Source organism: Hyposmocoma kahamanoa, unplaced genomic scaffold (assembly GCF_003589595.1).
Source record: "Hyposmocoma kahamanoa isolate Upper Pololo Valley unplaced genomic scaffold, ASM358959v1 192, whole genome shotgun sequence".
Classification (NCBI taxonomy): Eukaryota; Metazoa; Arthropoda; class Insecta; order Lepidoptera; family Cosmopterigidae; genus Hyposmocoma; species Hyposmocoma kahamanoa.
In genome coordinates this window covers 5,888,325-5,906,572 of record NW_020653719.1, presented here as the reverse complement: position 1 = coordinate 5,906,572, position 18,248 = coordinate 5,888,325, and the positions used below count along the sequence as shown (strand labels likewise).

Genomic DNA, 18,248 nt, shown 5'->3' with positions numbered 1-18,248 from the left:
TTCAGTACAAATCGGCAATTTCATACTTTAACCCCTATTATTTACCATTGATTGTAGTTTGTACACTTTTCTCTCAAATAAAAGTACCTATACTTTAAAAAAAAACTTGTGTCTTTTGAAGGCCTTTTGGTTATATGTGGGGAAATGAGGGGATTCTAACATTTTATGATTTTGTTTAAACTATCGATTGCGTGCATCTATCGATGCATCGCTAGTTTGATCGTTATTGTTAGAAATACTGTGATGAACTATATCGATGTGCTTTTCAATATCGCACATCCGTCATTATCAAATCGTCTTGGTTCTGAATTGTAAAATGGGAAATATTTAAGTGCATATCAGAAAACTCAATACGTATAAAATTATGTTCATTATTCAAATAACTTGCACATCTAAAAAAATATTTCACTACATGTGGAACAAGTGTCTAACTAGTATCAAAAATAATTTAAAAATATGTGTCAAAATTAGACCTCTACTAATTTCTCAGTGTACAACGAAAGAGTTTATTTATTTACAAAAATATGGTTTACCTAACAAAAATACTGATTGCACATCAATTTAAATTAACTCTAAACAAAATAACAAATCTTTTAACAAAATTACCGTAATTTTTCTCAAAAGTTGCTCCATAAATTATCTTTGTTTATACAATGAATCACGTACAACAAATATATATATATTTGGAGCTGATTTTCTTGTAAGCAATTCATAATATTGGAACTAAATTGAACCTTTACTTGCAAATACAAAAAAATACTACGATTTTTAAGTATTAGACTTTGTTTCAATGTTTTGTGTGCAATTTTATTTATTTTTTGTTGATTTTATTGTTTTGGGCAAAATTGGTGATACGGGCAACAACACATCAGGCTACACATTTTTATTCGAAAATCGCCTCCAGTGCAACGGAACAAGATACATCAGTGAGTAGCTTGATGTACTGTCGATTGTACAATTAGACCATTATGTTATATAAAATGGTGTTTCATTCCGATAGCGATAGACTGATGTACCTTTCAGTGAAATAGGTATGTTTTTTCTCATAAATTTGTGGTCATACGTTTGTTGTATGCCAGAAATATTAGATACCTATGTATTTACATGTCAGATATGCATTGCGATCAAATGTTATGCTTTAATTTTAGTACATACCTAATGCTAAATGAATTTTCTTTTGATGTACATATTTTGATGTGCAATCGGTACTGTTGTTGGGGAAGTGGCATACTTGGTTGTGAAACAACTTGCTTTTTTGGTAAGCGGTTAAATACTACCCTTGTAAAATTACCAGTCGGTGCGTGTTGAGTTCGCGATCCTTTCTCCCACTTAGGCCCGTCCTCGGTATGAAGAAAAACGAAATCAGCTATTAATAAACAAAGCCGAGCAGTTGGTACTTTCAAACCACAACTTACCACTCGGCACTCGTCAACTTTAAATATTAAGTATAAATTGAAACTTAATTTACGCATTGATTTTTTCTAACATTAACCATAGTGTCACCAAATGCGCAACAAAATAATCAAGTTACTTAATTTTGTAAGGCAAAGAAAAATGATTTTTTTTCAGAGTTTGATTAATATTGAATCTCATTAAAATAAATAAACGATTTAAGGTCATCTAATTTTATAATTTGCTTTACATTTTACATTCTGTTTACATTCACAGCAAAGCTGGTCGCGACGCGAACAGCGAGCTGATCGTTTACACGTGCGTGTCGTGTATCGCATCGCCACTCGCGTGAATGTGAGAATGCGTTTCAGCCACCTAACACGTATAGCGAGCACAATAGTGTAAACGCGGTATGAGAATGCGGCATGGTTGTTGCACGCCGACGCGATGAGGTGTTTTTAATGGCGTTTCGATATTCAACTGTCATGATAGCACGAGTTGTAAAATTTTCAAAATATTTTTATGCATATTTTTTATACAGTAAATAATATTCGTATACAATTTGTATTAAGTTTAAAACATTATTTATTATGAAGAGGATTTTAGTAGTGCTAATTCAATAACAATTTCGTATTGTTGACAATACGAAAGTTGAAGTTGAAGTTGTTGACCATTACGTATACCTGGGGCAGACAATCCAGTTAGGTAAGTCCAACTTTGAGAAAGAGATCTCTCGTCGAATCCAGCTCGGATGGGCTTCGGGAAACTCCAAAAAATCTTTGCGTCCAAATTACCTCAATGTCTCAAGACGAAAGTCTTTGACCAGTGTGTGTTGCCAGTGATCACATATGGATCAGAAACGTGGTCCCTCACTATGGGCCTCATAAGAAGGCTCAAGGTCACTCAGCGGGCAATGGAGAGAGCGATGCTCGGTATTTCCCTGCGTGATAGAATCAGAATAAAGGAAATCCGTAGGAGAACTAAGGTAACCGACATAGCTCGAAGAATTGCTCAGCTGAAGTGGCAGTGGGCGGGGCACATAGCTAGGAGAACCGATGGCCGTTGGGGCGGAAAGGTTCTTCAATGGCGACCGCGCACCGGACGACGCTCAGTGGGTAGGCCCCCCACCAGGTGGACCGACGATCTGGTGGAGGTCGCGGGAAGCCGATGGATGCGGGCAGCGCAGGACCGATCGTCGTCGTGGAGATCGTTGGGGGAGGCCTATGCCCAGCAGTGGGCGTCGTATGGCTGAATGATGATGATTGTTGACAATAAAACGCGACATCATTTCTGTCTATATAATTTTTTTTCTTTCTTGGCTTTTCGGATTTAAGTGTTTTAGCCACACACAAAGTATTACTTAGTGTATTTTTACCTTTCATATTTTTAAACACTTCTTCTCCGTGGGCGATTGTTGTCTGTAAAATGGTGGAATTTAATGCTTTTCTGAACATATTTTGTTCAAATATAACATTCCAGAGTCAAATTTATGTCCATCCCCTCCCAGTAGGTTAGGTTAGGTATATGAAAAAGCCGCACGTGCCGATCGAGCGTGACGCGGCAGCGGCCGGCGAGTGCTAGAACCGAATTTAATTCGTTTCTAGACATATTTTGGTCAAATGTTATACCATTCCAGAGTCATATCTCCAAAACTATTCATTTTCTTTATTTGAAACTTCATAGGGGGCTCCTGTCCCCTATCCCTCATTCTCACATTATTCACTTCACTCTTCCTGCATTTGGTACGAAAATATATGATATTGAGGTTATTTTTTTACGAATAAAAAAAGTCTCGAGAAGTAACCGAATTTTCCAACTCGGTAACTAGAATTGACGAGTTGAGGGGGCCCAAACACCATCTTTCGGGCCCCAAGCCAGCCCCGCCTGCACCTCGTGCACCCTACCGGATAGCGAAAGGGGCTCTGGCCAAAATTAAACCGAGTATTATTAATTCCCAAGGAGGGTTGATAAAACACCATGCCAAATCCCTTTACAACATGTATTCAAGAGTGAAGGATAATAGTGACCATGATAGGGCACAGGTGACGCGCAGACGCAACACCCGAAGTATGTGGGAAGTGGACTAGGGTTGTCGTATTAGGGACGGGTGCAACGCAAGAAGCGAGTCCGGGAAATAAGACTGAGGATTGCGAGTTGGAATGTAGGAACAATGACGGGAAGAGGAGGGGAGTTAACGGATGTTCTAGAAAGGAGACGAATAAACATAGCAGGTTTGCAAGTGACGAAGTGGAAGGATACGAGAGCGATAGAAATAGAGTGGGCTACAAGTTTTATTATTCAACCATCACCTCCAGGTGATGGAAAGAGGAACGGTGTAGGTGTTGTGTTGGATAAGAGAGATGTTAAGAGAATAAATTATAGAGTGATGTTTGTGAAATTGGTAATGCAATTATCTATTATCTTTGAATAGTACATTATTATAGTTTTGAATTATAGTATTGAATAGTATAAAATAAAAGTTTTGGAAAGATTTTGCGGTGATAACAGATATTCCTTAGAATAAGGATATTTATGTCGGTGGATATTTCAATGGACCCGTGGGAAGAATGAGTGGAGAATATAACAAAGTGCATGCAAAGCCCCATGCTTTGGGAGCAAAAATCACGAGGGAGAGTCCTTACTGCAGGCAGCTTCCGCTTTTGACTTAGCCATTGACAATTCTATTTTTCAAGAAAAGGACCAACATCTACTTACTTACAGAAGCGGAAATACTTACAGCACTCAAATAGATTACTTCCTCCAGAAGTGACGCAAAATAAGCACGATCAAGGACTGTAAGGTTATACCAGGGGAGCCACTAGTCTCTCAATATCGACTACTGGTAATGGAGACTAAAATATAAGTCAAAACTGTCATGAAAAAGCCAAAGCCTCCTCCGAAAATCAAGTGGCATTTGATAGAGAAATAAGAGCATGCGAGGGAATTCCAAAGACGTGTGGTTGATTAAACGATAGAAATGAATGGCATGGAAGAGAAGTCAGTGAATAAATGTTGGAAGGAAATGGCTTCGTGTATAAGAATGGTGGCGAAGAATGTATTTGGAGATAGGAAAGGTAAAGAAACAATAGATAAGGATACTTGGTGGTGGATTGAAGAGGTACAAATCGTTTTGAAAGAAAAGAAGAATGCATTTAAAGAATGGAAAAGCGTGGATGACCAGGATGTAACTACTAAAGATAATAAAAGAACAGAACATATGGAGTGCAAGAGAAAGGCTAAGAAAGGTCCAGGACAAACTCTACCAATCTCTGGAGAGCCCGCTCGGACAGAAAGACCTTTACCGACTTTCGAAAGTAAGAGAGAAGAACGCTAGGGATATTATTTATATCAAATGTATAAAAGATGACGAAGGGAAGGTTTTGACGAAGGAAAGAGAGATAAATTAAAGCTGGATAGGTCAATTGCTGGGAAGGATATTTCTTATTTATATATTATACAGGGTGTCCCAAAACTCAACGTCAAGCGGTCACTGGGCGAGAGGCCAGGTTATATCAGTTCTGGTAAAAATTAAAAAAAAATCCATGTCACTTAGTTAAGTAATAATAGGCATTTTTTTGAAAATGTTGAAAATCGATACCCTAGACCACATGTTTAGGTACTGTCATCACAAATTTGCAAATTTTGGAGTGATTTTTTTAACGTCATCATAAATAACTATGCTATTTATTGCAGTCACAAATCAAACAATAAACGTTTTGAGTTTAGTAAAAAAAGTAAGTTCCATTGAGTCGTAGCTTAAAAAAAATATGTCAGCTAGCTTTGACACTTCATTTTTTTTTTAAATGTAGTACACTACCCTGGGCAAGTTATTTTAAAAGATGGCCCATATAATCAAGATTTCAAAATGGTACAATACTTGCCACTCTTCATTCCATAAAAAATATTATAACTTATTTTTTGCAAAAGGAGCTCGTTTAAAAAAAACTCATGCCATGATAAATAATACTTTTGTGTGCTCTAAGATTGGCTTTAACATCGCGGAAGTGAGATGGTCATATGTGATAGAGTGAGATGGATAGTGACAACGCATTAAACAAAATAATCTACCCTAACACATGTGAGTGTGTCAACTTAATAATTAATCGATTGTTGTATTATAATAAATTTCTAAATCTAGCCCAATTACGCCACAAAATTGTTGAAGCAGCAAAAGAAATTAGTTTGAGAAGATTCGCACGATTGATAAAAAGATCTTTTGTGAGGCGATGCAGAGCCTGTATTCGTGCCGAAGGCAAACAATTTGAGCATTTACTTTAACATTAAAGTATTACAATAGTTCCTTTCGTTTCATTTTGATTAAAATTTATTATAATACAACAATCGATTAATTATTAAGTTGACACACTCACATGTGTTAGGGTAGATTATTTTGTTTAATGCGTTGTCACTATCCATCTCACTCTATCACATATGACCATCTCACTTCCACGATGTTAAAGCCAATCTTTGAGCACACAAAAGTATTATTTATCATGGCATGAGTTTTTTTGAAACGAGCTCCTTTTGCAAAAAATAAGTTATAATATTTTTTATGGAATGAAGAGTGGCAAGTATTGTACCATTTTGAAATCTTGATTATATGGGCCATCTTTTAAAATAACTTGCCCAGGGTAGTGTAGTACATTTAAAAAAAATGAAGTGTCAAAGCTAGCTGACATATTTTTTTTAAGCTACGACTCAATGAAACTTATTTTTTTTTAACTAAACTCATAACGTTTACTTTGTTTGATCTGGGACTGCAATAAATAGCAGATTTTTATGACGACGTTAAAAAAAATCACTCCAAAATTTCAAAATTTGTGATGACAGTACCTAAACATGTGGTCTAGGGTATCGATTTTCAACATTTTCAAAAAAACGCCTATTATCACTTAACTAAGTGACATGGATTTTTTTTTCATTTTTACCAGAACTGATATAACCTGGCCTCTCGCCCAGTGACCGCTTGACGTTGAGTTTTGAGACACCCTGTGTATTTTATATTCTTCATGTTATATAATATTGAAATAAAATTTATGTATTTTTTAAACTTAATTATGCTATTATTGGTTTGTTTATTGTTTCGTTGATCGCATTCAAAGTTACATACTATCGCTTTCTTTAGCTGTCATATTTGGCCTCTTATTTGGTGACGACTTTACGTTAGACTTCAAAGACGCAAGTATTTCAAACTTCTATAGACCCTATATTGTTGAATAATGCCAGTGACTTTAATGACCTTGAGTGTTAAAAAAAACTTATAAAGGAAAAATCGTCACACGTATAATAATACACTGATTTACATATTTACGTCCCCACAATTGGTTTTGAAACATCCGATCCCCAGTTTTCTATTGTTTTTCTTTCTTTAAATTTCACCTTATCGAGTGAGTCATGTTGCAGCTTCGTTTTCTTTACATCTAGAAGATTTAAGAATTTCTCACATAACCCTTTTTCCATATCCACTTTTAAGTTCAGGAATTCTTCAGTGTCATTTAGGCATCTTTGGTAATCCAGCCTAGTAGTCTCAAATTTATTTTGTAGTTTTTCAACTTTAAGTTTTAGGTGTTTATTCAAAGTTAATAGTACTTCAACCAGATCTGGTTGTACATTTGTTTGACCTTTTACAATTTCTACAGGAAGAAAACCTTCTATTATGATTTGATCATTCAATTTTCTTTTCCAGTAAAAGAACCCACTCTTAAGTTCATAAATGTAATCTTTCCTTTGCCGAGATAAGCTATGCTTAACTTTTTCAAGGTAAGCTGTCTCATTTATGTGAAGATTTTTACTGAACCCGACAAGTCGCTTATATGAAAATCGACCTTTCCATAGGATCTCGTTCACGTAAATATATATTTCAAATGAATTCGTTTGCCAACCTACCATCAAAAAGCATTTACCATCTTGAATTTTGATTTTAGTGATGGTTATTGCGTCATCGAGATCCATGGCAGATTTTAGATGATTATAAATTACTTTCTGATATTGGATCGGATGTTATTTGCTCTTCTTCTTCTTTTTGCTTATTGGCTGTGCCTTTAACAGGATTTCGTCTGCGTCATGTTTTGTAAAAATAATGTATAAAAATTATAGCGATCGTCGCCTATGTCAAGTTCAGTAAAATTCAATTCATCTAATTTGTTGATATTATTTAAGAAAACTTGATGAACTTACGCCATTACTAGAATTTTTGATATCGTTGCAAAACGTTGTCATTTTCTAAGGTTCATAAATGATTTCTCTTCGCCAAAAGAGAATGTATAACGAAATATCAATGTCAAAGGTGTTTGTTTGTCTGTGTTAATCCTCTTTACTACTAAACCGCAAAAAGCCAAGCAAGAAAGAAAAAAATATCTTCACCACGCTAGAAGCGTTATTTGTTGAGAGCGTAAATTTTAAAGCGTGAAAACTCGGTCACGAAAATATCGCCACGTTTGAAGAGTTATTCGCTGAGAGCGTCAATTTGAAAGCGTCAAAATACACCCACGTTGGTGCGAATTACCAACAACAGTATTTTGACGCTCTCTCGGTGGTGGGAGGAATAGTTCAGTTCATTGCGATCACACGTCGTCATTACACGCGAAAATGTCGCTGTCAAAAATATCTAAATATTGTTTTGAAAGTAGTGCTTTTTTCACAATAGTCTGTTGGACAGTCTGGAAAAAGAATTTTAATTTCTTCTCTCAATTGTTTTATGGCAGTCCCGATCTTGTTGTGGATGTGAACTCATCCACAACGCAGGCTGAGTTTGTACTGCCGTTATAAATTCTTCTACATTTATAATTAGTTAAGCGAAAAGCAAACAAAATAATTTGTTTTAAACGCTGACGTGCGTAACTTTCCCGCAAAAAACGTACGTCAGATCATCCAACGCTCGTACAAACCCGCTCGTAGCGAATTTTGCTGCAAGTTGGAGCGCTACTTTGTGGCCTTTTACAAGTAAAATAATATATTTGTAATTGAGGCTCGACGCTGACGCTAGTAGTGTCAAGCGAATTCGCTAGGAGCGTCGCGGCTCTTGGCTCTCTTGGTCTCTCCATATTATGTTTTTTATTTCTGGCTTTTCGCGGTTTGCATTTGCACTGCAAACTTTTTTGACGAATGGATCGGTTAACAAAATGTATTAAAAAAACAAATAAAATTATTATCTATGTACGTGTACATGTAGTACGTGTCGCGCGGTTGCTTGGCCGTATATATATAAATACAAGGAATACGAATATTTATCGACGGTTCTCACCTGTTCTCACGCAAAGGAACAGGGTAAGAGGAAATGTTGGAAGAAGAAGTAGTCAAATTGGGAATAAGTCATTTTCTTAAGTAATGTAGGCCACACATAAAATCGACACTCATATAAGTAATTGCTATTTTTTACATAGAATTTCGTATAAAAAAATATTGAGCCTTAGAATTTACTTCAATTCTTAGGCTTAATTTACATTGCACTTAATAGCATGCACTTGCATGCTCCACCGCCGACATCATCGTCACTTCCCATTCGGTGAGATGAAGGTTAAATGTGCATTTATATTTCTATAAAAAAGTGTGACATGCGAAATTTAATACACAAGATATTTTAAAAAAATCAGTGTCCATATTTACCTGTGCATAAGATTCAGTAACTAGTGAAATAAAATAATAACTAAATCCCAATTTTTGCTGTTTTAAAATGTTAACATTTCGAAATAATTTTTAACGGCGGTTTCCTCAAAATAGTAAATAAAACTCAAGCGACTGGTGGGCCTTGCCATGTCTGGGCGCCACCGTACCGTCACGTCACGTCAGACGCGAGTGTAGCGCAGGCATGGGCCATGCCTTAGCTACATTCGCGTCAGTCGTAGCCATGCCACATGGCTAGTAGTCGTCGGTCCTCCAGTGAATTGACTGTGAGCGGAAGTGACATATTTCATTGCGTAACAATTTATTCTTATCGGGAATATTACGATGATTCTTTTTTTATGGCATGACTATGAGATGGAGAGCTACGACCCCAGGGCTTAGTAGATCCAAGGGTTCCTCAATAAAGCGCAATTTAAACGGCAAACGAACGCTTTCTCGACAAGGGCCAGTTTACGTAATCAATTCATGCGCACGGAGGTGGTCGGCAGCAATCCTTGTAGAAGTAGAAGATAAAATGCGGTATGCGACAAATTTTAATTAGTGAGTACAAAGACCGATAAATAGGCCACGGCGGACCAGTAGCTTGGCCTCTCGGGTCACCCGATGTCATTTTATTTTGAGAGGTTAACGAAGTTAAACGCTATATTTATGTCAACAAAGCTCAAAGCCGTGACGAACTAATCAAACATTACCTATTGGCGTATTTGACGTTTTAAAAAGTAATCTTGTAGTGCTTCGAAAATTACGGAGGTACGTTGTTATTACATTATTTCAAATAAAGGGTCAACGACAACCACAGCAATTACCCTATCCTACCCGGAACAGAGCTAACCGTTCGGCCACCACCGAAGCTAATAACCTCACGCGCTGTTTGGTCAGAATGTCATTATGTACTTTAAGACATTAACAACAACTTATCTAATTGTCAAGTAAGTATTTGAAAAGAAAACTTTTAACGAAAATTTAGGATCACCACCGGTCAAATTCTTCCTGTCTTTCACTTACTTTGAACCTCACGGATACTCCTGTGGACGTTTGAGGAGCTAGATCCTCATCTAGCTCTGAGGAACTCGGCCTCATCGGAGATGAAACGGTTCGCAAAATTCGCATACCGTCTTTCTTTGTCTCTTTAGCGCCAGATTTTCTTCGTAAAAACTTAATGAATAATTGATAGACACGCATAGACTATAATTGTAAGTCACTGTAGACACGAGACATTTTCATGGCATAAAATGACTATTAAATTTAAATCATGAATTATAAAGATATAAATATTTAAATTAAAAGCATCGCTTGTCTTCTGCCCCAGGGGTCTAAAGAGTGGTAGTAGAGAGAGATATTTCGATCTATCAAAAATATTATACAAAATTTATGGTTATAGTCTTGTTAGTATTGACCTACCAATAGAGAAAATTCTCTTCATTTGACATTTGTAAGCGAGGTAATTTAACTCTCAAAGCACTTATTGCTCGCGCCTGTAAAGACTAAAGGATGGAAAAAATATAAAATAATATTAGGGTAGAAACGGTTAGCGATAGGCCTGGTAGGATAATTCGTAGACAATTCGTAGTGACGTCATTTTCGAGAGAAAATTGACGGTTTGTTGACAGGCAGAAGAAGAAATACCTTAGAGGATGGAAAAAAATAAATAGTCTAAGAGAAATAAAGAGAGGACGGAAAGAAATACACACAGAAAATAGACAGTTGACAGAAGAAGAAATAAAGAATATGCAAAAAAAGAAAATGAATATGAATATGAGATAACTTTTGTTGTTTTTTTTTTCACCTCTAAGCGTAATCTAGTTCCTTTAAAAAAACATTGAGAAATTTATTATAGTTTAGTCCATGGACGTATTTATTTAATGCTTAGAGGATGGAATAATAAGATTTAATCCAAGGCCAAATCTGACAGCTAGAGAAGCCATAGTACGTAACGCGCCGTCCATCAACATCTTGAGTCGGCTCGACCAGAAATGCTGTTCCTTACGGAGACGCAAATACTCTGCCCGGCTGACAGCAGCTACTTGAATTACCCTGGCTATATGCTTGAAGAGTCCTTCAAAGCGAAAGCTGGGGTCTGCTTGTTTGTCCGGGCAGATGTTTGCTGTCGCCGTCTGCGTCATTTGGAGGACCCCTCCTTCTCCATCCTTGGGGTACATGTTGACCTGGGCAGTCATTGCCGTGTCTACATGTGCCTCTACAGATCCCACCACGGCGACATGGAGACAACTCGTCTCATGGACCACCTTACTCGGGCGGCAGATGACGCGCAGGCGCAGTTTCCTACAGCGGAATTGGTGTTTTTAGGGGACTTCAATGCTCACCACGAGTCGTGGTTAAGTTCCTCTAAAACTGACCATACTGGAAGAACTGCCCACACATTCGCTCTCACACACGATTTAACCCAACTGGTGAATCAGCCCACCCGGATTCCAGATAGGGTGGGTGACGCGCCCTCTTTGTTGGACCTTCTGCTGACGTCTCGCCCGGCTGGATACCGGGTGGTGGTCCAAGCCCCTCTGGGCACTTCGGATCACTGCTTGATATCCACTAAAGTGGCAACGTTACTGCCACCACCACCTACTGTGGCTAAACGCCGCATTTGGCATTATGCGTCGGCAGATTGGGACGGTATGCGGGACTATTTTGCATCCGTTCCCTGGCGGCAGCGCTGTTTTATTGAGGTGGATCCAACAGCTAGCGCGACTGCCGTTGCTGATGAGATCTTAATCGGGATGGAATACTACATCCCGCATTCGGATCTCGTCAGTAAAGGGAGGCGCAACCGCTGGTTCAACCGCGAGTGTGCTGTGACTGTTGAGAACAAACAGACTGCATACCGCGCTTGGATCAGGGGTCTAGCTTCAGACGATCCCAATACGAACTCACTTAAAACAGCCTACAATAATGCCACCAGGTCTTGCAAAAGAGCGTACATCAGAGCGGATGCTCAGCGCGTCGCACGAGTTGGCCAAGAACTCTTGACGCATCCCACAGGTAGTCGTAGCTACTGGTGTCTGGCCAGAGCCGTTGCGTCGAACTTCTGCCAGCCCTCGCTGCCACCGCTGAGATATTCTGACGGCAATCTAGCCCACAAGCCGCAAGATAAAGCCGACCTCTTGGCAAATCTGTTTGCGGCTAACTCCTGTCTCGACGACTGTAACGCACAGCCACCAACTCTACCTCACTGTGGCTACACGATGTCTGATATTCGTATCAGACAATGCGATGTGCGTACACAGCTGCAGTCTCTCGACGTCCGGAAAGCTAGTGGTCCTGATGGTATCCCAGCGATTGTACTTAGGAATTGCGCAGCTGAGTTCTTCTCTTCAGGTCGTGTGCCGGACTCTTGGAGAGAGGCTAATGTGCAACCAGTTCCCAAAAAAGGCGACCGATCAGACCCGCATAATTACCGTCCCATAGCCATTACTTCCATAATATGCAAGGTTTTAGAGCGGATCCTTAATAAACAACTGACCCAATACCTAGAAGATCACTCCATAATTAATGATCGGCAGTATGGGTTTCGTCCGAAACGATCAACGGGTGACCTTCTAGCGTACTTATCGCATATTTGGGGTGAGGCTATAGACAAACGTGGCGAATCGTTGGCTGTTAGCCTCGATATAGCCAAAGCGTTCGATCGGGTCTGGCACAAAGCTCTTCTCTCCAAGCTCCCGGCGTACGGTTTGCCAGCCCAGTTATGCAGCTGGATTGCCGATTTCCTTCGTGAACGGAGAACTCGCGTCGTTTCTGACGGCAGCATTTCGAGGTTCGTGAATGTGAACGCCGGCGTACCGCAGGGATCCGTCCTATCTCCCACGCTTTTCCTTCTGCATATCAATGATATGCTTCCACTTGGGAATATTCATTGTTATGCAGATGATAGCACTGTTCATGGGGGATATCATGGATTCCCCGCAGCTGGGCGCGCCGATACTGACAGAGAGCGATCTGATCTTGTCGTTGAGCTCAATAGGATATTGGACCTCATATCTGCATGGGGATCCAGTAATCTTGTTGAGTTCAACGCCAAGAAAACACAGGTTTGCGCGTTAACAACAAAATTGTCGCCGTTCCTTCCCATGCCTTCTCTGATGAGCACAGCACTTTCACCTCAGAGCAGTTTCACCTTGCTCGGTATGGAAATCTGCTGTGATTTGAATCCAAGGAGCTACATCGAATCTGTGATCAAAACAGCCTCACGGAAACTCGGAGTCCTGAACAAGGTGCGACGTTTTTTCACGCCGGACCAGTTATGCCTGCTGTACAAAACACAGGTCCGGTCTTGCGTTGAGTATTGTTCGCACTTGTGGGACGGCTCCGCCAAGTACCTACTCGATGCCTTGGATAAATTACAGCGTCGTGCTACTAGAATTATAGGCGACGAAGAGGTCTCATCACGCCTTGAACCTCTGCAACTGCGTAGAGATGTTGCATCGCTTAGCGCCTTTTACCGCATGTACCGTGGTGAGTGCTCTGAGGAGCTGTTCAACCTCATCCCCCCTTCCCCGTTCCTGCTCAGAAGCACGCGTGCTGGCCTTCGTAGTCAACGTTTCACTACCTGCCGCATTCCATCGCGTACTAAAAGGTTTGGTGGCTCCTTTCTCTGCCGCACGGTTGACAAATGGAACAAATGGAATGGAATATCGCTAGGTGGTTAAACCATTAAGTTTTTACCTAGCGTTAATGTAATAAAATAGTTAATGTTTTTGAAATTGAATAAATTAAAAAAAAAAAAAAAAAACTCCCTTCCGGCACATGTCTTCCCTCCCTCTTATGATATGGGGTCCTTCAAACGAGGCGTGAAGAGGCATATTGTAGGCAGGCAGGGTGGAGGCGGCTAGTGCAGTGAGGATTCCATCGCTGCACTAGGTTCCTTCGCGTTTGGATACCACTTTCCACTTAACATCAGGTGGAGTGGAGTCATTTGCCTGTCAGGTATAAAAAAAAAAAAAAAAAAACTTTGAATACGATCAACGAAACAATAAACAAACAATTATTAGCATAATTGAGTTTAAAAAATACATACACATTATATAATATGACAAAACATATTTGAAGTGCTGTTATCGCATGAATTATAATATAAAATGCAATTTTGAGTTACTCCGAAACGTCCTGAGAACAGTTACGTCCCAAAGTTATTTTTTTTTAATAATAGTGTTGTAAGCAATTAATCGCCGAATTTCACCGAGTCACTTCGATTTCTCGAAAAAATATTTAAAAAAATTTTTAGAAAAAATTAATAGACGTTGGACAACTTTTAACTTATTGCCAGCCTATTTGAAAATTTATGAAATCCTTGGTTTCTTGGTAATTTAATCTTTTTATGTAGTGGTTTTATCGATGAACATACTTATTCTCGTAATAAACCATTTATGAATATTATAAAATCAAAATTAAAAAAATTGGACACAATTCATCTGAATGTGGGACTATTTTACGAAAATAAGAGGAATTGCTACAGAATTGCAAGGAATTCTGTAAATGAATTACTTTTAACAGAGCACGATTTGGCCTTTTAGGCCCCCTGAACAACAATGAACCGAAAAATAATCTAAACAAAAACAAGCTCTTAAAATTTTGAATCGATTTCTCGTGAAAATGGTATAATGTGTTTACCGATATGATTAGTCCACATCCCTATTCGCGTCACTATGACAAGTGTCAAATTTGGCCTCTACAACTCCTAAAACTATAATTTGTGCACTATACTTGAAATTTGTTTTCAACTTCAACTTGTGTATCTATGGCTCCGTCGTGAGATTTGTTATGTTAGAGAATAGTATTCTGTGGTTCTGTCTGTCCAATGACGTAAGGGGTTCGTGTGTGGTTCTGTCAGATTCAGAATTAGTTGTTTGTGTTTGTGCAGATTTGGAACGTACTTATAACCTCGAAAACTTGTCCGAAACAGAAAATACATTAAATTTAATTGCGATACAACGATTCTTGCTCTATGGTATTACTAATTTTTCAAAATGAGTTCTAGTGATGACAGCAAAGAAAGTTCAGAAAAGCAAGAAAATGATGAAAGAGTAAGAATTTACTAATATATACTAAACAGTTTTTTACAATTTAATATAAGGATTAAGAGACTTGATAAATGCCGAATTCCGTTGCAGACCGCAATAAGAACTGAATTATCGACGCTATCATTTGAAGAACTTCAGAAATTGAAGGAAAGAATCGGCGCTAAGGTATATAATGAGGCTTTGTTTGGTAAAAATAATGCTGGAAAATCGAAAAAAGAACTGAAGGTTTTCAAACGTGAAAACAAAAACAGGCCACGCGAAGTGAGCTCTAAGAAGCCAGTGCCAATGTTTGATGTGCCTAAAGCAAAGACAAAGGAAGTTCGCGATCCAAGGTAAGTGTATTACAAAAAATAAACTTTTCGAGTTTTTGTTCTACTATCTAACACTTTTTAGACCTGTATTTGCTAGTGAGATAAGTTCAAATGTGCAAGCATCCTCCGCGAACACAACCACCCCCATCCTTTATAACCGTTTAGAGCAATCTATTTAAATATATTTGTTTTAGTATGAAAGTAAAATGTGATGAATTCTTAAAAGTATCAACAACAAAAGTTGTTGCTTATTATGTTAGTAATATAGTCCTGCCAAGTTGTTAGTATTTTGCAAATAACCCTGTATATATACGGGGTGTTATGTAGATAAACCAACAAAATTTTTTGGGAGTTTGAAGATCATTTGCTAACTGTTATCCGTTGACCCCACATTCTAGTTGCTATGTTAAACGCACTCATCATGGAAGAATGGCATAAGTGGAGTTACGTTAGAAATGTTTATTGCTCCATTAGACACAGAAAAATATAACCCACATCCTCTCCAATTCTTGTAACTCTATCCATTAATATTGTTAATTGAGTTGATGGTTTCTTTGGCAAGATCAAGACAAATTATCAATATTTTGTTCAGCAAGTTTTTCATATGAGATAACTTGAATGTTAAAGTTCTAATTTATATATACACTTAATATATACCTATATTATAACTTTGATAAATTTTAAGGAAATTAATGTGTTAAGTTGTGACATGTGGGACATGGTTTTGTGACGGGTGGGACGAGTTACAATTGAATACACAGAATTAATAAAATTACACTGTTTAATAAGAGATCCATCGTTAGTAAGCAAATATTTTATAATATTTGTCTTATTAAGACATATTAGCATAAAAAACAGAATTGAAGCATTGATAAAGTAATCCTACTATTTTTCTTGAAGCACTATCTTAGACGACAAGAAATCAAAGTCACACATGTAAAACGCGTTAATAAATTTGAACCCTGCCGCATCCTTGAAAACTATGTATCATATAAAAAAATATATCAAATTTTAGAAGTTTTGCTCGAATATATAGTTAAAACTAGTGGAGACAGACTTTTCATGAATTTCCTTTTACTAAAAACTATCAGGAAAAATGTTCTCACTTTTTAATTGTCTTTTTTTGTGTTATAATGTCTTAATTATGAGAAGAGTTATAAAAAAATTGCTTGTAAATGATGGATCTACATATGAACAGTGTATTTTTTCAAATTCTATGTATTCAAATGTAACTTGTCCCACCTGTCACAAAATGGTGTCCCAATCGTTACAATTTAACGCATCAAAGTTAAACTCCGAAATGAAAGCAACTGTTACACCTAGTAAACATCGCAAAAACTGGAATCCATAAAAATACAAGCATTTATTCACAGAAAAAAATGTTCAGAAGTGTATCCCACCCATTACTGTGACGGGTGGGACACACTTTCAAATCTTAATATTTACATTCCTATTTATGTGCACAATGACCAACCAAGATAAAATAGCATAATTATTACTTTTACAAAAGTAAATGCCAGTAGATTGCATATTTATTGGTTAAAATAAATATATATATATGTTTGATTGTGACGGGTGGGACTTGAAATTAGTATTTATTGAAACTAATAACTCCTCACCATATATACTTCCATGCAAACACTTATCACTATTTTAAAATTCATAAATTGTATTTTCTTCGACAGTAATAACTTTTTTAGAAAGACGCACAAATAACCGCGAAAATTGTTGTTAACATTATAAGAAAAAATGCTTCACTGTAGACGACGGCACTATGGCTGCGTTAATGAAGGCAAAAAATACAATAATTGTACAATATCCGAAAAAATCTCATTTATTTCTAATGATTTATTGGGCGTATTCTAGTCATACAATTAAAACCAAATTGTGTAATTTATTTTTTTGAACCTCGGTGTCATTTTCGCTGGAATGACCCTATTACAAATTTTGCTCAAATTATCCGCCTCTACTCTGCATGCATGCTCAACATTTCATTTTGTTTTTCACATTGACCTACCAAATGGTTTTTGACCTCAAATTTTTGACATTTATAATTAGAGTAAATTTTAACACATCTTGTCAATGAGAAAGCAAAAGCACTAAGACCACAGATTTGTATTTATGTACAGTATATAAGGTATCCATAGATCGGCCTAGAGATGGGAAAAACTGCTTATTTTTTTAAACGTTTAAACGGTACGGTTTTTTTTTAAAAAGCGTGCTTTCTTAAACGCCTTTTTCGTTTGAAGCTCAGAAGATCGTTTAGAAAACGTTTAAGCGCATAGACTTTTACGTTAAAAAAAAGCTTGCAACGTTGTGTTGATGGCGAAAAGCAAAAGTAGACCACTATTTTTATTTTTATATTAACATTTTGTTCATTGGCGTTTAAAAGCGTTCAAAAACATAACTTGTTTAACTTTGTGGTTGTTGTCCGTTGAAATGGAAAAAACTGCTTATTTTTTTAACGTTAAAACGTAAGTTTATGAAGCGTGTTTGTAAAAGCGCTTTTCACACGCTTTTTAGTTTGACGCTTAAAAAGTCGTTTAGAAAAACGTTTAAGCGCATAGACTTGACGCGACGATGAAATCGTCCTAATTTTTTCAAATTATCCATCAACCTTTTCAAAATAAATCGAGATGGTGTTTCTCTATCGGGATCATTGACTTGTCAATGATCGGGATACTGTTCGCGGTACCACTGCAAAGCTAGTGATATGTTTTTGTGGTTCATATAGTATGCTTCCATTAAATCCAAATTATGTTGATACGCCATGGTAAGTAAATTCACACAACAATTGCAATGCAAGAAATCGAAAAAAAAAAATCACTAAAAAAACAAAAGAATAGATATAGACGTTTGAAAATGGAACACATTTTCAAATTATTAT

General features: G+C 37.5%; 1 protein-coding gene across 2 annotated transcripts in view; it reads left to right on the top strand.

Moving 5' to 3' along the window:
• The first annotated feature begins 9,713 nt into the window (after positions 1 to 9,713).
• LOC113226462 (ribosomal RNA processing protein 36 homolog) overlaps positions 9,714 to 18,248 on the top strand; it is an 11,343-nt gene continuing 2,808 nt past the window's right edge. Inside the window, exons 1-3 of one of the 2 annotated variants that reach the window (XM_026459092.1) lie at positions 9,714 to 9,944; positions 14,891 to 15,053; positions 15,141 to 15,382. In XM_026459092.1, coding sequence (XP_026314877.1) covers positions 14,997 to 15,053; positions 15,141 to 15,382 — 299 coding nt within the window. In that variant the 5' untranslated portion in view covers positions 9,714 to 9,944; positions 14,891 to 14,996. Of the gene's footprint in view, positions 9,945 to 14,752; positions 15,054 to 15,140; positions 15,383 to 18,248 lie in introns of those variants that run through there. The other variant, XM_026459091.1, reaches the window with a different exon arrangement.